The sequence below is a fragment of the Stenella coeruleoalba genome (assembly GCF_951394435.1).
Source record: "Stenella coeruleoalba genome assembly, chromosome: 14".
In the NCBI taxonomy this organism is placed as follows: Eukaryota; Metazoa; Chordata; class Mammalia; order Artiodactyla; family Delphinidae; genus Stenella; species Stenella coeruleoalba.
The window spans coordinates 4,754,440-4,778,780 of NC_137160.1; the positions used below are offsets into that span (position 1 = coordinate 4,754,440).

The 24,341-nt window shown below is 51.7% G+C and overlaps 1 protein-coding gene and 1 long non-coding RNA gene across 3 annotated transcripts; one reads left to right on the plus strand and one right to left on the minus strand.

The window, feature by feature from the left end:
* Window positions 1–19: 19 nt before the first annotated feature.
* Window positions 20–23,797, minus strand: LOC307196703. Of its 2 annotated transcripts, XR_013831196.1 has the most exons (7): window positions 23,658–23,797; window positions 14,248–14,355; window positions 12,985–13,128; window positions 9,923–10,136; window positions 7,503–7,640; window positions 4,723–4,783; window positions 20–1,922 (listed from the first exon to the last, which is right to left on the minus strand). It is a non-coding gene; the product is annotated as an uncharacterized lncRNA (long non-coding RNA). The 2 variants fall into 2 exon arrangements; XR_013831195.1 differs by lacking the exons at window positions 7,503–7,640; window positions 9,923–10,136.
* On the plus strand, window positions 6,500–23,660 carry DIPK1C (divergent protein kinase domain 1C). Its single transcript, XM_079941923.1, has 4 exons — window positions 6,500–6,846; window positions 15,568–16,242; window positions 18,964–19,128; window positions 23,393–23,660. The coding sequence occupies exons 1-4, from the start codon at window positions 6,661–6,663 to the stop codon at window positions 23,591–23,593; spliced, it is 1,227 nt and encodes a 408-aa protein (XP_079798049.1). The 5' UTR covers window positions 6,500–6,660; the 3' UTR covers window positions 23,594–23,660.
* Window positions 23,798–24,341: the final 544 nt, after the last annotated feature.

Genomic DNA, 24,341 nt, shown 5'->3' on the forward strand with positions numbered 1-24,341 from the left:
TTCAAGAAAAATAAAAACGTGTGTTCGCATAAAGACGTGTACGTAAAAGTTCATAACGGCATTATTCACAACAGCCAAAAAGTGGGAACAACCCAAATGTCCAGCAACTGATGAATGGATAAACAACGTGACTTGTCCATACAATAGAACACCATGCAGTAATACAAAAGGAATGGAGGGTTGACGCTCTTACCACACGGATGAACCTCAGAAACACGAAATTGAGCGAAAGAAGCCGGAAGCAAAAGACACCTGTTGTACGATTCTATTTAGATGACACGTCCAGAGAGAAGCAATCCTACAGAGACAGATCAGTGGCTGCCTGGGGCTGGGGGCGGGAACAGGCAGCAAATGCAAATGGGTGCCCGAGACAGGTCTTTCTGGGGTGACAGCAATGTTCCCAAACCGGATGGTGTGAGTGGTTGCACAGCCCCTGTAAATTTACTGAAAATCACTGAACTGTACGTACACCTAAAACGGAGGAAATTTCAGGTATGTAAAACGTGCCTCAATAAATCTGTTAAAAAATAATGACGACGACTACAGCCCAGCAATCTGAAAACCTAAGGTGTGGAGGGTCTCTGATCTAGGAGGCTACCTGCCCTCAGGAAGGAGGAAATTGTGTCCCCTCATCTTCCAGGCAGGAGTTGGGAAGGGCAGGAGCCGTTCCTGAGTTTCGGGCAGATGGTGAGAGGCTTTCTCTGGCTCCTGGTAGATGACAAGGATGAAAGAGAAAAGAACCTCTATCATCCCGTGGCCTGGCCCACAGCCCCTCCCCCCGGGGCTCCCACTCCAGTCCTGGCGGGATCCCCGTGTGCGCGTGCAGCGCAAGGCCTAGCAGGTGGTCCTGGGTCCAGCAGAGGTTTGGCAACATCAGCCCCAGACCTGTCCTTTGGCAGGGTCCCTCAGAGGGCCTGGGGGGTCAGGAAGGAACAGAGAGGAGCAGAGATGCAGCAGATCCTTCTGCAGAGAATTCCACGCTGTAGAGCATCTGCTCCCAGCAAAGGAGGACTGAGACCCTGTGTCATTCATCTTGACATCTTTAACACTAGAGTAGCGGCGCTTACAGAGTGAATGAATGAATGAATGAATGAACTCCCACCACGGTAAGCATTATTACAGGAAAAGGAACAAGGCTGAGAGGTCACAGAAGACGAACCAGCCCTTACAAAGTGGTTCAGGATGGCCAAGGGCTGCACCTCTCAGACGTCCAGCATCACAGCAGCTCTTGAGACTAGAAGCTACTGATCCCAGAGCCCTGATGTCTGCTTTTCTTCCTGTAATTCATCTCCTTAAATAAAAACGCTTTTTCATTACACAAATAAGGCATGCCTGTCTTACTTAAAATTAGAAAATTAACAGAAGAAAAGAAAAATCACTTGTCATTCCTCCAGCTAGAGATAACATACATCGTGATGTCTCTTTCCAAGACTTTTTGTGTCTATAAATAAGTATACGGTATGCTTTTAAACACTAAGATGGAACATAATGTTTTGAAACCTGCCTTTTCACTCCATGACGTATCATGAATGTCTACTGACCAAGACTCTGTCCATTGTAAATGTCAGAAACCCAGCCCAAACTGGCTTCAGCCACAAAGGGAATCTATCCACTGGGTAACTGAAAAGTCAGGCGCTCACACGAAGTCCTGAGGAATCCTGCAACCCATGCCCTCCTTCCTCGAGGCTGGCCTCATCCTCCAGCAGATCCTCGTGCGATGGCCCTCTAGCCCCCGCATCCTCAGAGCCCGGCACTGGCATCCTCAGGGGGAAGAAGCCTCTTCTTTCCCTACGGTTCCAACAACGCTGAGAAGTGAGTCCCTTCCGTCCCACTGGCCTGCTGGGAGCCCTGGACCAGCCGTGCGGTTGGGAGCTTGTGTCTCTGTTCTCCTCAGTGGGCTTTCTCACAAGCCCTCACCGCCGCTGCATTTCGGAACAAACCACAGGACTGAGCGTGAGAGGTGTGGTTCCCTAAGAAGATGTGGGGTGTGCACTGAGAAGGGAAGGTGCAGGGCCAGGAAAAAGGACCATTTCTCCAGTAACACCTTTCCTATCAACACAGGCTTCGTGTCCAACCTCTGGTGACAGTACACATGGTTCCACTGGTGGATGACTACCGTTTATCAACCCAACCCCTAGGACACACACTGAGGTAACTTCCAGCTGTTGCTGTTAGCAACCATGCGGGAAAGGAAATCCTAACACTCCATCTGTGCCCGCATCCTTCACCTCTTCTTAATTCTCCCGAATCACGGTGAAACAGTTACTGATCTTTATGAACTAGATGATCTGGGGAGTCTAGGCAAAAGTGCGGGAGAAGCCCCACTTTTCTGCCAACCGTTCTAAGCTCTTCTCTCCTCGGCTCTTGGAACCCAGGCTTCTGGCTATAAAGGGCTCCCAGAGAGACCTACACCCAGATCTCCCATCCCCGCCCCGAGGCTGGTCCCAGACAACGAAGTAACTTCTTCCTTTCCAAACAAAACTCTCACTTTAAAACAGGCGGGTCTCGCTTCGGAGGAAAGCAAGGTAAGCATCTGGAAAAAGTGAAACCCCAACCACGGAGCAGCTGAACTTGCTGAAGTGTGGGATGAGTTTGAGGGGAGATGTTCTTGAGTGGGGAGGCAAGTTTGTCTGGCTCTCATTTTCTTCAGGCTTATCCTCCCTCACCCCGCAACCCCGCAGGTGATCGGAAACTCACCCCCTTCCGAAAGGTGGCCTCCCCTTTCCTGCACTTTGACCCTTGTGCAAATGTGGTCGCCACTGCTGGGAGAGGGCCACAGAGACCACGGCAAAGCTGGGCATGAGCTAGAATCCTATTCCAACTGTAATTTTGCAAATGACTGGTAAAGCTGATAAATGTTTGAAACTTTCTTGGCCTGAGGCAGGATACGTCAATAAATGATTGTGAGGTGCATAGAACACTTCACCCCCTCACTTCTAAGGTGGGCAATTCTGACATGGAAACAGGCGTTAGAATATAACACCTAGAAGAAGGTGAGTCAGCCTCTAACCCTGTCACTCCCACTAACAGATGATAGTAAAAAAAAAAAAAAAAGGCCATTACCCTTTTCTATGAGATATTAGATAACAACATTCACTCAATCCACCCTACCAGGTTGCTAGGCCAATTGTATGAGCTAATGTCTGGGAATATACCAAGTACTATACAAACACAGAGATATTTGTTGTTGTCAAAGTCCTTTCAGGAAGAAAAATACTTTTATGAGCTCATAGAAATGTAGTAGAATCGAGCACTAATAAACCTATTTGTCTAATATAATCAGAGCCAAAACTATAGAATTTTACCTTTTCTTCCAAGAAAGGCCTATAATCAAAATATTCATATCCTGTTCTCAGTGACAAGTTCAACTGCCAATAGATGAGTTCAGAATCCAAAGCGTACGTTCAAACGTATTCCTAACCCTGTGACGTGTCTGGATTGCTCCATTTCGCCTCAGGAAATCAGAGAGAAATATTTATGTGTTAAAAGCACTTTCTCAAGAAAAATTCCAGGGTGCTCGAAGTTTTCTGATCCTTCAGAGGAAAAGCTAGGATACATATTCCACTCATTTCTTTAGCAGGTCTTTAAGGACCTCCTTTGATTCAGGTACCAGATTTGGTGCTGGGAGATGCTGTCCTTACCCTCAAGTAGCCTCTGGTCTGATGGAAGAAGTAAGTGAACAAATACAGTTTAGTCTAAGTGCTTAGTTAAAGCAGACGCACCCTGGTTAGTACATTCCCTCTGCTTGGCTGTGGTGGTGCCTGAGTGTGGGCACAGGGCCCTGGACCCCCGGGCCCCTATCACCCGCTCAGAGGACTTTTTGCCTTTTTGCCTCGTGCGTCTCCATCTCCTTCAAGACAAAGGAAAACCACCTTGTGAATATCTGTGTGACCAGAGTATGATTGGCAGGGTCACTGCACTCAAGCCATTTCTAGTGTTATGACTTCAGTTTTCACAGTCTGGGTAAGGGAGTGGGGAAAAGTGGTTCTTGGATTTCATACAGTTTTTTGAAGGAGTCAAAGACTCTTCAGATCAACTCCATGTGAAGCCTGCACTGAGCCAAGCCGCTCCGCCAGCTCTGCCTGTCCCCTCATCCTGACCTGCAGGCTCCCTGCCAGGTCCTGCCAAGGCTGCCTGGGAATTACGGCTGGTGCTCCCAGCACGCTGGCTCCTGGGAGATGAGACCAGACTCGTCTTACCTTGCTTGTTAAGCCAGAGCTTCACGTTTTATTGCTAATGTAATTATTTGTTTAGTTGTTTGCTGCTCTAGGGGAATATCTAGCACCCAGGGTACAGCTGGCCTGTAAGGCACTGTCATGTGAATCCCCAAAAAAGCCCCCTTTGCACAGGTCATTTAAAAAGGCATCCCCTCTAGTCGGATGGGGCGCCCAGGAAAAGGGCCTGGTGGCGTGGGCTCTGGTGGACTTCAGCCCCATCCACCCCTCCGCGGCTTTGTGCAGCGTACAAACCGCACGAGAGGGTGGCAGCCGGTGTAAGTTCTGCATTCTAAGCGTTTTGTTTTGGCTCTAGAGAGTACGATACCTTCTGTTTTAAAACGATGCTCATGTATGTCAACTATATTTCAATTTAAAATATGCTGAATGCTTAAAGGATCTCTTTACTGTGGGATTATCATTTTCTTTGGTATACTTTTCTTTATAAAAATGCCAAAAGAAGTATTATTAATAATGTATTTTTAAAACTTATGAAAGTAGAACTTACCTTGCAAATCCTAATATCAATTTTGCTTTCATGTTCTGCTTTTCCCCTGTGGTTTGCACACCTAGGTTTTAAAGGAGAAGTGTTAACACTTTTGTATTTTATTTTTCTTCCTATTCCTGCCCCCTCCCAATAAAATTCTTGGGACAGGGAATCAGCTTTACACCATCAAGCCAAGATTTTTTTTTTTTTTTGCGGTACGCGGGCCTCTCACTGCTGTGGCCTCTCCCATTGCGGAGCACAGGCTCCGGATGCGCAGGCCCAGCAGCCATGGCTCACGGGCCCAGCCGCTCTGCGGCATGTGGGATCTTCCTGGACCAGGGCACGAACCCGTGTCCCCTGCATCAGCAGGCGGACTCTCAACCACTGCGCCACCAGGGAAGCCCCAAGCCAAGATTTTAAAGCAGCGTCCTAGGATGCCTCCTTTACTCCACAACTGCAATATTTTAAAAGAAGAGACCAAGTTTTCATAGAGCCAGCCTAGGGAAATATTCCCACGTGGTTCTTCTGGTGGGGTGTGCCCTGTGTGGGGGGGGCTGGTAGGGTGGAGGTGGGAGAAACGGTCACACAGAAGGAACTCGAACAGGCACTACTGTTACCAGCCAAGTGATCCCCAAATCCCAAGTGTCTGTTGCATTAGGGAATAGCTGCGGGGTACCCAAAGTGTTCCTGAGGGCTGAGCATTTGTTAATTGGATGCTTCATAATTCCTGGAGAACTTCACCAGTGGGCCACGAAACTGAAAGCTAAACCAGCAAGTTGCAGAATAGACAAGGTTAAGAAGCCAGTTCCTCAGGGGTGATTACAGGATGCTCCATCAGGGTGAGAGTAACTCCTGTTAGCCCCTCACTGCGGGTGGAGGGTGGAAATATGTGAAATTTAGGTGCAGGGCGGTCAGGTAGGGCCTGACCTCCCGGGATGGGCTGGCTGTACAACAGGCCTTGAATAAGCTTTTGTTGAGTGAATGCAGGAGCGGGGGCAGCATTCAGAGGCCTTGGCTGTGACAGTTCCCCCGCCCTGGCTCTCCGTTTAGGGGAGAAACGCTTTTAGGGAGCGGAGGGCAGCTGGGGTGGGGTCAGGGAGGGCTGGAAAGAACCAGGGGCAGCTCTGAAGGCCAGGGCTCCTGCCTACCTCATACAACGACTGCGACGGAACGTGGAAGCCTGCTCCCCAGAGGACGTTGCAGATACACAGAAACACAGGTTTAGATACATTCAGTGAACGACTCCTCCTCGCCAGGGGGAAGGGAAACGTTTAAAGAGTGCGGCGCTTTTTCACCCCTGGCAAGGACACCCTGGAGTTTTTGGCAGTCTGGGAGACGGCGGTGGGATTCAGGAGCTGCCTGGGAAGGGCGGGCGGGGGCCGCCACGACATTCCCAGACTGTCCCGGACCCCCGACTCAGGATCTCACCCCGGGAAGCGCTCGGAGGAGACCCAAGTGGGGGTATGGGGGGTCAGGGCTGCAGCCGAGGGCGCCCAGGGGTCCGAGGGGCGGGGGTCTGTAAAAGAGAGTGCAGGGCGCCGAGCAGCCGCCCGGAGAAGGGGCGAGAGCTTGTCTTCAGGGGAGCCAGGAGTCTAAACGGGGCGAGCCTGACTCTATGCAGAGTCGGTACCAGGAAGGAGCTGGTCTTCTTGAGGAAAAGGTGCAAAAAAAAAGTGCAAACGGTGGCGGGGTGCGGCGGGCGGAGCAGGGCGTCCCGCGCGCGGACACCCACTGAACCCCGGCTGCTCGGGCGGGCGCGGGTTGTTGCCGCGGGACACCCCCCTCATCCCCGCCCCCCAGGACGGGCCAGGAGCCCGCGCTGCCTCTCCCCCGCGCCCCCTCCCCTCCGCCCGCTCTGCCTCTCCCCCGCGCCCCTCCCCCGCCGGGCCGCCGAGCCCAGACGCGAGCGCGGGGCGCAGGGCGCGGGGCGCTGGGCGCTGGGCGCGGGGCGGGCGGGCCATGGCGCGGGCGCGGGCGGCAGGCTCGCGGGGCCGGCCCGGGTGGTGCGGGCGGGGTGCGCTGCTGGTCTGCGTCGCGTGGACCGCGGGTTGGGTGCTGGCGGCCGCGCTGCTGCTCCGCGCGCACCCGGGCGTCCTCTCCGAGCGCTGCACCGACGAGAAGAGCCGGCGCATCCTGGCCGCGCTGGTAGGTGTCGCCGCCGCCGCACTGCCCCGCGCCGCGCGCCCCGGGGGCAGGGCTGGGACACCCTCCACGGGCCCCGGGAGCCGGGGACTTGGGCACGGCCGTGGACCGAGGGGAGGGGACCCGGACACGGTGCGTGGGATGCGGTCTCCATCCCGGGAGTCCTCTGTGCGCGGGCGGGGATGTCTCCCCCCGTTTCGCCCAAATTGGTCCTTTGTCCCAAGAGAGTCTTCCTGCCCGACTGCTCTCCCGCCGCCCCCAGCCCGCGCTCCTAAAGCAAGTGTTCGGGTCTGTTCCCAGTCTCCCGAATCGGACAGCGGGGCTCGGGGCGCGGGCCGCTGAGGGCTCGGGTCGGGGAGCCCACGCCCCTGCCCCTGGACTCGCCGTTCGGTCGCTCCAGCCGCTGTTCGGCGAGTCCAGCCTGGGCTGCACCTCGCCGAGCCCCATGCAGACGGCTCGTAGGGCCCGGCCCCCGCCTCGCTGCGCCCGAGAGCCGCTGCTCTCCCCGGCGCGGTCTGCGGGACCCAAGACAGAGCGCGTTCAGGCGAACGGAGCGCGAGGGAGGCGGTCGGACCCTGGGGTCCGAGCGGGGTCTCCGGACAGGGGAGGGCCTGGGGGCTCCATAGCTGAGCCCGGCAATTATGGAGAGAAAGAAACACCTGGGTTTGCAGGCTGCTGCCGCGCGCTCTGGGCCCCAGAGGCGCATTAGTTGATTCCGAACGCCGGCTGCTCTTTGGTCTCTCTGTTTGGTTCGGAAGATGAAGCGCATTAGGAGACTTGGATAAAGGCAGGAATCCCTAAAAGGAAGGCCAAGGTGAAGGTAAAGGCAACTATTGTTACATTGATTGAGTGATTACTCACTTCCTAAAATACTGACCATCTCAGTATTTGGTGTGAAAAGTGATCTATTTTCTAAGAGATCTTCAAGAAACTCATGGGAAGTTTTCAGTCCAATTGCTTACATCTGGGTGAGCCTTCTGAGATTGTAGGTTTTCAAAACGTGGTAGCATAAAGGCTTTCAAGTAAATGATTTTTTTAAAAAGTGAGCTTGGAAAAACTAAAGGAATGAGGTGAAATGGACAAGCTAGACCAAATCATTTTCCCTAATTGAGTCTGACGTGTCCTCACGAATTGATCATAACGTTGGTGAGATACTCATCGATTCCCTCCATCCTATCTATCAATAATCTATCCATTTATCTGTTCATTGTTACACTGACGTTCTATCAAGTTTTCTTTAAGTTACAAGAGCTCATTGATTTTCCTCAATAACTCCTCTAAAAATTCCTTTCACTGATAAAGATTTTTTTCCCTCTGTTTTGGGGAGACTGATTGACTAATTATAGTATAAAATGAATAGCTTGGCCAGGATGACTACCCATGTACCAAAAATAATATAATAGTCTTTTAGATTAAAATAAAAAACAAACACTATTTTTTCATTTCTTTACCTTTGGTTAAGTGAGAGAAAGCCTAATGGAAATTAAATAGCCTAGTATAACTTAAGTCATTGCTCATCATAACTTTCCCAGCATTCCAGCTCATAAGTTAAAACCAATTCTGTTTGGAGGCTGAATCAACATGTCTCCTGTGGCAGCCAATCTTTTCTGTTGCCAAAAGGACAATCTGAAATACCATGTCAGTCTGTCTGCCTGAAGTTCACCTGACCAGTTCTCAATGACCTGCTTTTGGGGGGAGCGTCATTTGGAGGCCCCCTTTGAGGCCGCCATTTCTCACGCTCTGCTCAGGACCTGACTTTCCCTTTCTACCCTCTCCATTCTGGATTTGCTGGCGGGAACCCCACCCAGCACCGTGGCTCCCTTTCACCCAGGACACTGTGAACTAGACTGAGGTTTGAATAGGACCCCAGTCTCCACATCCTAGACTCTGCCGGGCCCTGGCGGCCACGCAGAGGCTGGCATTGTGGCACTGTGGCCTCCCAGGACTGAATCGAGCCTCTGTCTCTCAGCTCCGCCGGTCCTTTCAATTCATTCTGCCTGGCTTTTATCCTTAATAATAAAACTGGCTGTTATTTTTCTGACTGGCCTCCAGACTCTCATTAGCTTTCACTCTGAATCCCAGAGCACCAAAGGAATAGCCGCAGCTGAGCCAGAGGGAACCCCTTTCCCTTGGGCAAAGCCAAGGGAGTTGTGAACCTCTGAGCACGTTCCCGGGCCCTCATGCCAGGCAGGTGGAGAATCTGAGGATGAAGCTGAGGGGCTGGTTAGGAGCGGGGAGTCATGGGCGCTGGGGCCCCCCCGAGCCTCACCCCACCTCTGGAGGGGGCCCCGCACACTCCAGTCTCAAGAGAGAGTGTTGGAAGAGCCAACTGGATTGGTTCCAGAGTCGAGCCCAGGTCTTCCAGCTTCAGAATTTTCTGGGCAGACGGCAGCCCCCCTTTTTCCTGCGGCTTTTCAGCTCATTCCGTAATCAAGACATCTCTGTGAGGTTTCCAGAGCCCCACTTTCCCAGGGAACCGTGTCAGCAGGCTGTGCCAGGCTGACTAGCGTTGGGTCTGACCGTTCACAGGCCCTGCTTCCGGTTCTGCAGGCAGAGCGCCTCCCAGGGCGGCGGGGACGTATGCTGCGGGTGCCCGCTGAGGCTCACTCGGGGCAGGCTCTGTGCTAAGTAGTTTTACACGTATTAATTCATTTAATCTCAGCCTCTGCGGGGTACGTACTTTTACTCCTCCCATTTCACAGATGGCGAAACTGAGCCCCAGAGAGGTGAAGTAACTTGTCCCGATTCACACGGTTACTGTGTCGTGGAGCCAGGATGTGCCTCTGATAGTAGAGACCCCGTGACAGAACTGGCTCCTCCAATACTGAAAACCATAAGTAACTAACAACTGGGCATACTTAACCCTTCTATAGCACATCACTTTCAAAGCATCTCAAAAAGATTCCCACAGACTCTCTGTTATTCAGAAGGTTTAAGTCCCTTCCGGCTGGTTAGGTCTTGATGTGACTTAACTTGGTTGCCTACATCTGGGATTTCTTTTTAACAGGGCAGGCTTATCTTTCTTTGCTCTGATAGAAACCCAAGGTCCCAGTGGGACTACAGCATCCAGGGCACATACCCAGAGAGATTTTATAGCAGGGAACGACTCTGCTTTCCTGAGTGCTTTGGCCACGCATGTGATGTCTATCTTCTAAGCTGTCCAGGGGTCGAGGAGGCTTGCAGAGTGGCCTGGCTAATTGCTCTGAGGTTCTGCAACGCACAGCGTGACTGCGCCATGAAGGAATTCCACCGTGAGATATAAGGGCTGCTAACCGCATAGGAACTTAATTCTCCTTAAAAACAAAAACAAACACACAAAAGAAAACCCAGCCCTTGGGCATGACCTCTGAGACCCTGTCACCCGTTTCCCAGACTAGAGAGGACAGGTTTTGTTTTTGCCTGAGAACCGAGATACAAGCCAGAGAGGGAGGTTCTAAGTAACCACCACTGAGAACGCTTTCTACAAGAACTGGGGCTGCTGGGAGTGTGCGTTTGCATACAACCTATAAGAAGTATGAATTCGCTGTGAGTTTCATTAATTTTTAAAAAATGCCAGTTAACTACAATGAGACTTCATTAACTTGGTTTTTTTCCAGCTTATCTTAAAATCTGATACCTGTGCATTTTGTATGCACACACATTTGGGTACAGAAATGTACCTGTTCAAGATGGCAGTCAGGGCCTCCTCATATCCAGAGGAAAGTGATTTTTTTTAAAATGGAGTTAAAAGTACATTACTTCTATTGAGTTTAAAAAAATTAGCTACCTCAATAGGACATGCTGCTAATAAGATAATTTCACTCTTGTCTCTAACACGATGACACTGCTTAACTAGCTTGTAAACTTGTAATCTGTAAATTTACTGGTTTTTAAAAGCCGAGCTAAGTCTTTCTCTGAGTTTAGCAAGCACAGGCATGCAAAAAGATCCTACAGAACTCACTGGAACTCTGGTAACCAGAAGAGCCACAGTGGATGAATTTTACATTCTGTATCAGAAGAGCAGGGACTGATGTGCCCAAAAGGCTTCATCACAAAGGGTGACGACAAAGAGCAGCTCTGCACTAACTACCCCTGCGATCTCCCTTGACCAACGAGGTAGCCGGGGCACGGAACGTTAGGTCAGAAACCTAGGACAACACCTCCAGTAGCTGGTGGCCCGGCAGGGCTCTGGGCGCCCAGCCCCACTGCCCACCCTTCCTGATCGGCAGCTTCCCTGCAAGCTGCCAGCCATCTGGAGGTATGCCTATACCTCAACACGCTGACCTTCAGAAAAAACAGCCAAAGGTAACGTTCCCCTCCAAAATCAGCAGACTGTATGCCAAATGTCCTTGCAACCCCTGTTTGGAACTGCCTTCTAAATTTGCAGGGGCAAATCTCGTACGGGTTTGATTTGAATTCGACTTCATCGACGCGGTACAGTTTCGTAGAAAACACCATGCTGTGGGGAGCCAGCGGGGGCAGGGGATGGTACGGAGGCTCACGGGGGTTATTTAATGGAACCTGGGGCAGAGGAGACAAGAATTCCCACTGGCAGGTGGGGCGGCCTCCCAGGGATGGTGGGTCCGACCCTTGCAGGGGGCAGCATTCTGTCAGGTGGAGACAGAGCAAGTGGCGTTTCTGGCAGGACGCCCAGTCCCTGACGCACGGCACTTGCTCTGACCCTGCCCTGTGCTCCCCTGAACTGTCCGGTTCTCTGAACACTCGAGCGACTTCGCATCTGTGGGTTCCTCGGCAGGTCATTCCCTGCTCTCTCCCTCCTGGTCCGCTAGGCAGACTCGCAATTCATCTTTCAAAACTGAGCTCGGGTGCATCTCTCCAGAAAGAAGCCTCCCCAGCCCCCTGCCTTCTAATGACCAGGGCTGGAGGGAACTAGAATTCAGAGACCACCAGGTCCTCCGCACCCATGACCTTGGTCTCCCACGACACAGTGTCATCATCCCATGTTACAGACTTGGAAACAAGCCACAGGCCAGCAAGAGGCTGAGCCCAGAGGCAAACCCAGCTGGCCCCAAAGCCAAGCCTGGCCATGTGCCTTTCTTGCTTACACTCCACTGTCATTTGAGGAGTCTGAAAGGCAGCCACCTCGTTCTGTGATGCCTGAGCCTGAGCCCGGCACCTGTAGCTGGATCGTGGCTCAGCTCACACACAGCACTGTTAGCTGGAAGGTGGCTGGGTGCGCCCGAGGCAGCTTGCCCACGGCCACTCCCCGCCCCCGGGGTGTGGAGTGGGCTTCTGGGCCCACAGGTGTCTCTCATGGCCAGTGACAATTTCGGCTGCAGTTCCAGATTAGGAGAGTGAAGGCCCTGGGCAGTCACAGCTGACACCCTTGGCACTCCCCGCTCTCCGGCAGTGGCCCAGCCAGGGCCCACACCCCTATCTCCCCCTCCCCATGCCTCTCCCCTCAGCCCAGCACAGCAGGATTCTGAAGCTTGCAGCTCAGGACCCACCTCCTCCTACCAAACTCGATTGTATCATCTGCTTTTCTTTCTTTTCCAGTTCTGTTCTGTCCTTCATACAAAAATACCTTTGATTAAACTACAAATTTGATGACACTCTAAAAAGGATTATGGAATTGAATTAAACCATTTTGGATATACTCAAAGGGCTTAGGGGCTTCATAAGGCAATCAAGAAATAAATGTTGGGCTTCCCTGGTGGCACAGTGGTTAAGAATCCGCCTGCCAGTGCAGGGGACACGGGTTCGAGCCCTGGTCCGGGAAGATCCCACATGCTGCGGAGCAACTAAGCCCGTGCGCCACAACTACTGAGCCTGCGCTCTAAAGCCCGCGAGCCACAGCTACTGAGCCCGCGCGGCCACAGCCAGTGCTGCAATAAGAGAAGCCACCGCAATGAGAAGCCCATGCACTGCCACGAGGAGTAGCCCCCATTCGCCGCAACTAGAGAAAGCCCACGTGCAGCAACAAAGACCCAACACAGCCAAAAATAAATTTATAAAAAAAAAGAAAAAGAAATGTTGCCTTTTCTTGTCAGGCTTGTTACAGAGATGTGAAACTCTGTAAATACCAGATAAAATAGAACAGAGCTGCAGCAGGTAAAATGAACAGCCCACATTACTTCCGTCACTCACACCTTTTTTACTCTTGGGAGTCTCAATCATTTAAACCTTGCATTCCCACCTTACCTCTAAGATTACCCTGAAAGGTCTCAGAGGAACCAGAATCCGCTGATGCTTTCTTCCGAGGCACCGTGATATGGAAGCAATTCCAAGCAGAGAGAGTCACTCAGAGGGTCCTGATCCTTTGATGCTCCTCTTACGACCCCACGCCTTGGAAAGAGGTACCAGGATGAAAAGTAAAAGGATGGCATTTGACCAAAATGGTGTTAAGTTAAATTGCAAGATGTACACAGCATCAAGTGTATTTAAAACAGTTTCATGGGTGTTTATTAATACAGCTGCATTATGGTTGTCTGTTTTCCAAAGACAAAAAGCGAGCCCCAGGCAGACAGGGCGCACTCCCAGACTCCAGGATCGGGACCGTCGCGTGCATCTTCGGGTTTGGCAAGCGTGACATCCCCACCGCCCAACACGGTGCGGCGCCGAGATCTAACGCGGCAAAGGAGAAGCAGCTTGTGGGAGCCCCTCAGCAGGAAGCTGGGGGGTCAGGTCTGATGGCTTGTCTTGGTCCTTTTGGGCTGTTGTCCAGTTACTGCCTGAAACGGTCCCTGAAATCCAGATACTTGTTTTAAGAACAGGAAGTATATCTTTTTTTTTTTTTTTTTTTTTTTTTTTTTTGCGGTACACAGGCCTCTCACTGTTGTGGCCTCTCCTGTTGCAGAGCACAGGCTCCGGATGCGCAGGCTCAGCAGCCATGGCTCACGGGCCCGGCCGCTCCGCGGCATGTGGGATCTTCCCGGACCGGGGCACGAACCCGTGTCCCCTGCATCGGCAGGTGGACTCTCAACCACTGCGCCACCAGGGAAGCCCAGTATATCTTTTTAATGAGCGTTTTGGTTATATGCTTTCAACAAGTCACTGGGAGTATTTATAAAGATCCACCATCCCTTATCCAGTGCTCTGCGGCCAGGCCTGTGTTAGAATTCACACTGTTTGGGGTGTTAGATAATATGCCGCATATATATACCTTCTATTTTGCATATGAGGCAGCACCCTCTGCAGCGAAGTATATGCAAAGTCACAGGTCAAATACATTCAGACCATAAATAGGCTCTCATCTTTTCAGTCGGATTTGACACTCCATGAGGGCGAACGAGCCACGGAAGAACTTGTAGTTTTCAGAGCTTTTTGGATTTGGGGATTACTCACATATCCAAGCATTGGAGGTGTATTTTCCGACTTGAAGCAGCTGTATACAACCTCCTTGGGGTTACTAAAGCCGAGCAGCACAGAACAGCCAGAGAGTCTGGCCAGCGTATAAGTACATACCTGACCTGCCTCTGCCCACGTGGGAGGAAGAGGCGTCTGGGGGGAAACAGGTGGAGTCAGGAAATAGGCTCAACCCCTAATAAACGTGGGTCCAGAGGTTTAGGTTTCCTGAAAGAGATAAAAAAGAAAGAGAACAGAATAATAATCCTCCCTTTCAATCGGTTTCACACTGGCGTCTCCTGCTCCCCCTCTAGCAGGTCTGAAGGGCAGGGCCTGGCTGGACTGTATTCTTAGCACGGATGCTTGCAGTGTCGTGGTGGGGTCACCAGGTCCCCCATGTGGCAGGAGGGCCTAAGAGCCTGACGTTCAGGAGAAGTTCCCCATTTCAGGGTCCCCGAGTGCCTTCCTCACCACCCCCAGGAACCGAACACCCCCCGCTTGTGGAATTTACCCTGCAGGGCTCCTCTTCTGCAGGCGCCCAGTGCCTGCCCTGCCAGCCACGAGGCCTCTCCTGCCTCCTGTTTCCTGCAGTGGGCTCTCCAGACCCCGCAGGCCCCCAGAGCCTGCTGGCCTTATAGCCATACCACTTCCCGGCGACCACAATGGGTGCAAGGAGAGGTTCTAGAGGAAGGGCCATTCCTGGGGTCGCCGGGGACCCACCTCCCGAGGTCTGGCTGACCTGTACTTGACCGGGGGTTGAAAGCTCTCTGGGTGACCCTGACGTGAGGCCAAGAGTTGGGAACCACGGGCCTGGCCCAGCCCTTTCGCTGACAGTCAAGGAAACTGAACGCAGCTGCCAAAGGCCTTTGCCAGCATCACCCACCTCAGCTGGAAGTGGGGGAGGGCAGAGACCTGCTTCCTAAGACCTGGGCCTGGGCCTGATGGAGAACAAACTTGAGGCATTCTTTCAAGTCTTTTTTTTTTTTTTTAACTTAAATGTATTTATTTATTTTGGCTGCATTGGGTCTTCACTGCTGCGCATGGGCTTTCTCTAGTTGCAGCAAGCAGGCTCAGTAGTTGTGGCACACGGGCTTCAGTAGTTGTGGCTCACGGGCTTCAGTAGTTGTGGCTCGCAGACTCTAGAGTGCAGGCTTGGTAGTTGTGGCGCACGGGCTTAGTTGCTCCACAGCATGTGGGATCTTCCCAGACCAGGGCTCGAACCCGTGTCCCCTGCGTTGGCAGGCGGACGCTTAAGCACTGCGCCAGCAGGGAAGCTCTCAAACCTTTGACTTCATAATTCCTCTCTGACCCGAGTAGCCTCGTGGTTCACTCTGGTGAAGATGGTCTGCACAGCTGTTAGGAGCGTGCTGGGTGCGGGGACCAGCCTTGTGTCTATTCGCTGCCCCTCCGCGGTGTAACCGACTGTCCCCTTCCTTCCAGTGCCAGGACTACCGGGGCGGCGCGCTCGGCGGAGACCTGTGCGAGGACCTGTGCGTGGCGGGGCAGCTACGGTACCGGCGCTGCCTGTACTACGAGCGGGGCAAGAAGGTGCTGCAGGCTGACTGGCGCGGCCGGCCTGTGGTCCTCAAGTCCAAGGAGGAAGCCTTCTCCAGCTTCCCGCCGCTCGGCCTCCTGGAAGGCCAGCCCGAGGCCGGAGGCCAGGGCTTCCCGGAGGCAGAGCTCCTCCTGCTGGCGGCCGGGGAGGTCAAGAGCGCGCTGGGCCTGGAGCTGGCCGAGGGCGGCCTGGGGCGGCTGGGCCTGGGGCGGCGGGGGCCCCGGCTGCGGGGTCAGCTGGCCAGCCTGTGGGCGCTGCTGCAGCAGGAGGAGTTCGTCCTGCTCAGCCTGCTGCGGGGCCGCAGCCCGCACGCGCCGCCCGTGCTGGGCTCCTGTGGCCACTTCTACGCCGTGGAGCACCTGGCCGCGGGCAGCCCCCGCCTCCGGGCCCTCTTCCCCCTGGACGGCGCGGCCCGCGGCGGCCGGGCCCAGGCGCGCGCGCTCAGCGGCGTGGCGCTCAGCTTCCTGGACATGGTCCGCCACTTCGAGCACGACTTCTCGCACCGCCTGCACCTCTGCGACGTCAAGCCCGAGAACTTTGCCATCAGGAGCGACTTCACGGTGAGTGGCTGCGGCGTGTGTTTCGCCCGTGGAGGGCAGACTTGGGTCTGGGTGGTCCTAAACGAGGGGGTTTCTGAAATCAGGGGAGACCCTGCAGCGTTATGCAACCTTCTAGCCAGGACAACTCCGACCTGCCAAACCTTCCGAGTGGGAATGAGAGAATTTAAAGAACAGAGGCGCCTGCCCGGTGCCGAACTGGGAGGACGGCCGCTCGCAGCGGGAGGCGTGGTCTGTCGTCCTTAAGGGCTGCTCTGTTTTCTCCAAAGCGACTTCGCGTCTTCTTAGGGCTATTCTGAAAGCAAGCAAATTGTGCAGAAAACAGTCTTCAGGAGACAAGGAGCCTCGGAGGATGAGGAGAGAGGACGGCCTTTGGGGGCCTTTGTACAAAGGCTCAGTAGGGGGACACTGTTTTCAAGGTGTCCATGCTCTAGGATGATGGGCAACTTTTTCTAATACTTTCCTCTGAAGACGGTCTAGTTTCCCTTCTGTGGGTAAGACTTCTAGAGGGACAACTGGCGTTTTGGTGCCTCACACAAGGGAGAATCCTGCCCGGGTGGACACGTCAGCCTCTGCAGGCTCTGCAGAAGGCAGGTGAATTTTATGTCCCATTCCAGGCAGTGCAGGCCTACAAAGAAGGGACCGAGGTGGAGAAGCAGCAGCAGGAGGCCCGGGGCTCCGGGGTGGGATGCGGCCCTCTGTGTTTTAAAAGCAAGCCCTCCAGGTGATTCTGATGCACACTCAGTGTGAGAACTAGCAACCGGCGGACCAGCAGGAGGGTTCCCCCTTTGGTCCGTGTTGCAGTGGGGAAGGAGCGCTGTCCTTCAGGTAACGTGTTAAGAATGGATGACTCGCAGTCATTCACTTTCTCGGGTCCCCCTTTGCAGGTCTTGAGAATCTGTCCAGCGGTTGCAAAAGAACTAGGAAAACATCTTTACTTCTTGCTCCCAGACTGTTGCCAGAAAGTGCTCTTTCCTGCTCTAGAGGCACACTTTTCAGTGGAGAACAAAATAATCCTCGTCAATCCGTTCTAGTCTGATGCTAGGACGATGTCTGAAGATGATGCAAGTTAGGTAATTTTGTGCAGGAAAAATTTTAGGATTCTCCCGATGTTATCTAAGAAACCTCAGGCAGGTTTTTCTGTTCATTTTGTTACTGTTCTTATTTTAGGTGCATAGAGTTATGCTTCCAGGAGCTGTAATCCATTCTACAGCACACACTAAAATTAAAAAATAAACCTGGCTCTTCCTGGGAGATGAACAGGGAACAATCAGAGCCAGAAGACAGAAGTAACAGGGAGCTGAAATTCCACCGGGGCCCAGGGGAAGCTGGGGAGATGGCCAGGAACTATCAAAAGAAGTGTCTTGTAGCCCCCCAAATAAATTATGAAAGACAACAGACTCATTAGCACAGCCTCATATATTTCTAGTGTATTAACCAGTATAAATAATGAAATGAGCTATTTCTTTTGTCTGAATAATAAGATAGGAAAAATTGATTAAAATGGTAATTTCTGTTTGCAGAGCCTGGATTAGTAATTCGACAAGGCTGTTAAATAGGGAAAAGTTCCCTGTTCTTTGTTTTCATTATTCTCCACATATTTTGAAATAAAGTATTTTTCCCTCCTCTGTTTTACTGGATAATCCCCAAGAAGCTTTACTGCATTCTGGCATCAATCTTGAAGGAAAAAACAGAAACAACAACCTGGGAATGTGCCTCCTGACTTTGCAGAGAACTGAGATGTAAATGAACACTTTTTTGAGACGCTACCAAAGGGAGAAGGCCGATATTTTGAGGTTGATCTGTGAAGGCTTGTGAAATGCCACAGACTCCATTAACCTCATCGAGTCTTCTAATAGCTCTTTAATACCTTGAAGCTATACACTGCTTGATTTGGGCAGAGTCCAGGTTTTCTCAAGTTTGAGCTCATCTTTTTTTTTTTAAATTCAGGTGGTGGAAGAACATCTGCATAATTTAGACATTATTCTTTTTCTGGTTTTGAAGTCTATTTGGGTTGACGCTAGAAAGATAAATCTGAAATTCCAGGGGCTCATCACATTTTCACGCTGATAGTGGGACTTAGTTTTTGATGCTGCTGGACCAGGGTCCATATGTATCGACCCTAATTTAAGAACTTTGGCTTTGCCACTGCCTGCACTCCCCCAGCTCCCCACAGCTGGAAACCAGTCACCTCAGGTAACAGACAGCATAAATAGACGACCTACGTACTGCCCACCCCACTCTCACCATCACACCCTCCACCTGTCCCTTGAATGTAGTTTTCTTTTGTTGCTTATATTCATAGGTATAGATTGTCTGTGTCTCACAGCTTTTGTGTTCCTGAGCCTTGAATGTCAGAAACCAAAGTGATAAAGCAACAGAAGGGGAAACCAATTCATTTTAAAGATATTTCAGAGATTCAACTTTTAAATCTGAGAAAACTTTTAAAGATGAAAAGTGATACTAGTTCCACATGCTAGGCTTTCACTGGCGACCACAAAGGTCCTTTTTGCAGTTAAAGCCTTGCCCATACCATCTATGCCGGTGGCTTGTATGTCCCCAGCACAACCTGGCCCCTCTTCCCTGCTGGTAGATTTCTGTGACCCCTGAAGTCTGTGACACTTGCGCCTGCAAAGGGGAACAGGGGTGGGGTGATACTGCAGGGCTCCCTCTGTGCTGCGGCCTTGGGGTCCTCTTGAGAGGCGTGTGCTGTTTCAATTACAGGTGGTGGCTATTGATGTGGACATGGCCTTTTTTGAACCTAAAATGAGGGAAATTCTTGAGCAGAACTGCACGGGAGATGAAGACTGCAATTTCTTTGACTGTTTTTCAAAGTGTGATTTGCGAGTGCACAGGTGTGGAGCCCAGAGAACCAACAGCAACCTGCAGGTGAGCAATGCTGCTGTCCTCTCTGAGTGGGGGGGACCCTGTCCTCTCCAGGGGGGGACCCTGTCCTCTCTCCAGGGGGGGGACCCTATCCTCTCTGTGGGGGGGACCCTGTTCTCTCTGGGTGCCTCTGCCTGCCACACTGTGACATCCCGGTGATGTAGCTGAAGGTCATTACCCTTGCCATGTCACCTGGGCTCGATGTGTCCAGTAAGGGCAGGGATGGTGGGAGACAGGAATCATTTGTTCTTAGTCGTCTACCCCGGAGGTTGTCGGCCAAGTGACCCCATGGGGCTAATGGATGGTGCTCCCAGCACAGCCTTTACTGGGTCCCCCAGAGCCATGGGGACTTGGGTAGCCCTTCTCTCTAGGTCTAACTTCTGCATCTACACACACACACACACACACACACACCCAGAATGAGCACCCAGAGACTGATTCACCAAGGATAAATCTAGAAAAAGGACAAAGCAGTCCTGAAAACTGGCCAAACCAGAGAGGGTGGGCGACACCACAGATCCAACAGGCAAGGGGTTAGGCCAGCAGGTGGTTAATAGAAGGAGAAAGTGCATGGGTCCCACATCCAGGAGACCAGTGACAAGTAGGAACCCATCCTGGCTTCCAGCTCTAGGATCCAGTCTAGAGTGAGGGAGACCCAGATGTGGGGCTGGAGAACCCTGCACTGGGAGGACATCTCCCCTCTTCCGGCAGAAGCTCCCTCCGGCCCTCACTCCAGGCCCTCAGGTGGGTGTGGATGAGCTGGGCTCACAGGTGCTGACCACAACCAGGAAGAGGTCATAGCAGGGAAGCTGGGCGCACCTCCACGACCGCTGATCTGTGCTCTAGCCTCAGCCTTCCTAGTGTTCCATTCTCCTAGCCGGTCCACTCCGCAGTCTCACCTCCACCGCAGTCTGTGTACAATCCTCCAGCCCATAAGGCCAATATAACCCCGGTGCACACCTGGTGATGGGGCCAGAGCCTGAGGCTGAGTCACGCCGGCACACAGGACTGACCTGGGGAGACCTGGACAGCTGTGTAGTTAACCTGGCGGTCCTGGACCAGGCCGAACAAGGCCCTGACTCGGCACAACTTAACGCGGACTCACACCCTCGGTGGGTCTGCAGCGCAATCGTTCTTCTCCAGATGTGGGAACAATATGCTTTCGCTAGAGCATCAACCACCCTGTGACCTCAAACCACAAAGTGGAAACACTAACACCTGCCCTCTGCAGCATAACTGGAGACTAGGGTTGTATCCTTAATATATAAACGGCTCTTACAGAGCCGTTAAGCGGTGAGAGGTACACACACACAAAACTGGCAAGAGAAGAACATATGACAGATACACGGGAGCTGAAGGGCAGACGGACAGAGAACCTGGAAAATATTTAATCTTACTATTCAAAGACATGCAAGTTAAAACCCAGCGATAATAATTTTTTACCTTTAACTATTGGGAATAGTTGTTAAAATGCTATTAACAGGTGAGGCTTCAGAGAAATCGAGGTAAGAGTCTGTATTGTTAACGTGATTGTGAAATTCTACATCCCTCTGGAGGGTGCATGACTGTTGGAAATACTCTCTTTAGCTGAGCAATTTCATTTGCGCACCTTTTCTGGTTATTGCCTTTGAATAAAGACCTAGAAACGAAATTTCGCTTCCTTTAAGGATATGAGAAAATATGAAGCATTCATTAAGCGAAAAAATGCAGGTTACAAATCCGTATTTACCCATGATCTCATTTTCGTTAAGTAGTACGTGATTGGGAAAGAAGATATGAAAACGTCAAAAGCAATTACTTACGGATGATAGGATTACAGATAATTTTTACTTTCTTCCTTTTGCCCTATATTTTATAAATTTTCTATGGTGGTATGTATTACTTTTCTAACTTACACTTTGACTCAAAAAAAAAATCCCTGCCCTGCATCAGTTGATTGACAGATCAAAGGAATAGAATTTTTAAAAACTGCAGAAGTATACCTAATGACATATGGGTATTCAGTGTTATACAGGCAGCCTCTCAGGCCAGTGAGAGGGAAGCTGGTTTATACAGTGAGTGGTGCTGGTAAAGTGGGTATTCAGGAACAACAAATGATCACATTAACTTCTGGTCCACTCCTTATATCAAACTAAACTTCAGACGGCTCAAATACTTACACCTAAAAAATGGAATCCTGAATGTTCCAGAAAAAACTGGGAGAATTTAAAGTACTACCCTAGAGTTCGGAAGGCCTTTCTGAGTACAGAACAAAGTTCAGAGGCTATAAGAGGAACAACTGACACATTTAACCATTTTAAAAAAATCCACATGGCAAAAACAAAACAAAGTTACAAAAAATATGAGCAAATTTAAAGGTTAAATGAGAAAATTGGCAAAATATTTGCAACTGCTCTTACAGACGAGGAGCATAGAGGACAGAGACAGCCCTTATCTGTCTGAGACTCAGAGCTGCTGAGACTCACGGCATCCCCCAGCATCGTCCTTGGCTCACGGTAACCCCACATCCCAGGGGCAGCATCTAGTGATTGGTCAGTGGGGAGGGGGGAAATGCCAAGCCCAGCCCCCTGGCCTCTATAAGGAAAACTCTGTAGGCCATTCCAGTACCAGAAGTTTTCCTCCTCCCTTAGTTCCATGGAAAGATGGTTCCTGAGAACGCCCCTCAATAAATCCCTGCATGCAAACCTCCACCTTACAGTCTGCTCCCCAGGAAACCAATCTAAGCAGGGGGTTAATGTCCTTAATATATAAAGAGCATTTACATATCAATATGAAAAAAGTTAACAATCTGATGGAAATGTGGGCAAAGAACATCACCTTGACCACTCACTGGAAAGGAAGCACAGATACTTTCAACCTGACCGATAAGAAGAGCAATACAAATTAAACCATTTTCATTCATCAGTTAACAAAAAAGAAAGACGACACGTGTTGTTGAGGGCATTCTTGTCATACGCTGCTATGACAGTGTAACTCAGTACAACTTTTATGGGGTCAATCTGGCAATATCCATCAAAACAACAAATATGCATACCCCTTGGCCCAGAAATTTCATTTCCAGAAATTTAGTCATATGCAAAATGAAAAAGATATCTGCAAGATATGTACTGAAGCATTTTTCATAATAGCAAAAGTTAGTGAACAACCTAAACTGCCACCAATAGGGAACTAGCTAAATAATTTATGATATGCATTTGAGGTACAGCCATTAAAACAAATGGAATATCCTTATAAGGACTGATTTGGAAGGCTCTCCCTTATATTTCGTTAAATGGGAACGGAAGCTACAGAACAGTGTGTGCAATATACTCCCATCCATGTAAAGTAAAAGAAAAAGGAAATGCATGTATATTTATAGACTCTCCAGAAGGACATTCAAGGGAGTGGTTGCCTCTCAGAGCCAGGAGCCGAGTGTCTGGTTATGAGGAGTGGGATGGAGACTTACAGCCTATCTTTTGGGACATTTTCCATGTTTGCCCCTGAAAATGTATTATCAACTCAAAAGAGAAATAAGATAATTTGTTTTTAAACAGAATCCTCAGTCTTGCAGAGGTTGGGAAACACAAGTCAAAATTATAGAAACAGTAGCTCTATAAAATTGAGGCATTTGTTAACTGAGTCTAATATAAAGTGTGACATAGAAAAATGGAGCAGAATATTAACTAGGCAGCGCTCCATCCAACAGGGAGGAAACCATGACGGCTGTAAAACAGACAGTGTGTTTAAATGGAGAATTTAAAGAGATCTTCAGCCTCAGTGAATTTCATACCCAAGGAGAACTAAAGGCTGTGAGATAGTGGCTTAATTTTTACTTCTCCTAAAATAAAACTCTCAAAGCCTCCTCAGAAAGAGTCTGCCGCCTTTCCCTTCCAATATACCTTTTTTTCAGTGAGCCTCAAAGTACTATCACGTTTGCATACCCCTCGTCACCAGCGTGTCCTGGGGCCCTCAGGACAACCCTGCCAGGTGGCGATGACTGTCACCGTGACCAACCTATGGATAAGAAAGCGCGCCCTCAGGGGTGCGGTGATGGCGGGGCTGGCAGCCTTGGGCCTGCCCAGGGCCCACTCCTTATGCAGCAGCTCCCGCCTGTGACTTTCTGCTGCAGTGTCCTCAGTCCTTTCTGAGTGTCACCCGGAGCTTCCCCCTCGGCATTTCCACCACAGCCGGGGTGGCCTTTTCTCCGCTGGGCGGGTTAGGGTCCAGGAAGGGCCCTTCCAGGAGGCCCCCGGGCCTGAGCTGACCGCTCCCTCCCGCCCTCCCCCAGGTCGTCTGCGACAAGATCCTCCGCCACTGGTTCTCCTCGCCCCGCGGCAGCCCCGCCGTCTCGGCCCCGCTGCGGCGGCAGCTGCGGGCGGCGGTGCTCGAGTGCGCGGCCCCGGGGGCCCAGGGCGCGGCGCCCCGCGTGCTCGCGAAGCTGCGGCGCCTCCTCCAGGCCGCGCTGCGGGAGCTGCGAGAGGACGAGTAGCCGCGGCCCCCGCGCGGTGAGGGAGCGCGTCTGCGGCGCGGATAAGGGCCTCGGGGACGCTTACTGTGTGCGGAGGGGGCCGCCCGGCGCTGTTCGTCCCTCAGCCGCCTCCTCCCTCTGCTCTGCTTTGAGGAACCCTCTGGGCCTCGCCCGTCACCCCTTCGAAGTGACACAAAGCAGGGGGGTCCCGGCGCCGGGTTCTCGGAAGGTGGCTCCGCTGTGCTGGAGCAAGAGCCCCGCCGGCGCCCTGCAGACGTCACCACGTCACAGAGCGCACCTGCGTGCGCGCACACGCGCATGCGCGAGGGTGAGTGCGCACGTGGCCGTGAAAGTTGCGCAGGTGTGTGGACGTGTGTGCACGCGTGTGTGAGCGGGTGAGGGTGTGGGCCCTGTGCGCCTCCGGGCGGGGAAGGTGCCTTCTCTGGCGTAGCCACTGGCACCGCGGGCCTCGCTAGCAGAGAAGAGTCATCTTGCTTTTGGAATTGAAAACAATAAAAAACCCAAGTCTCATCTCTGGGAGCTGTAGTTTGTACTGGCAAGGGTGTGAAAGCACAGTTTACAGTGTTTTTCATTTTGAGGAATGAACGGATTTTACGGATTGTAACATCGCTTTTAGGGAGCACTTCATCTCGTATCACAGTACATCCTCCCTGGGAGCAGGGGTTGCAGGCTTGGTGAATTCAAGGCAGAGCCAGGGCCAGGTGGCCTGTGCTCAGTGCCTGTCTGTGACCCGGCGCCTCTCTGCCGC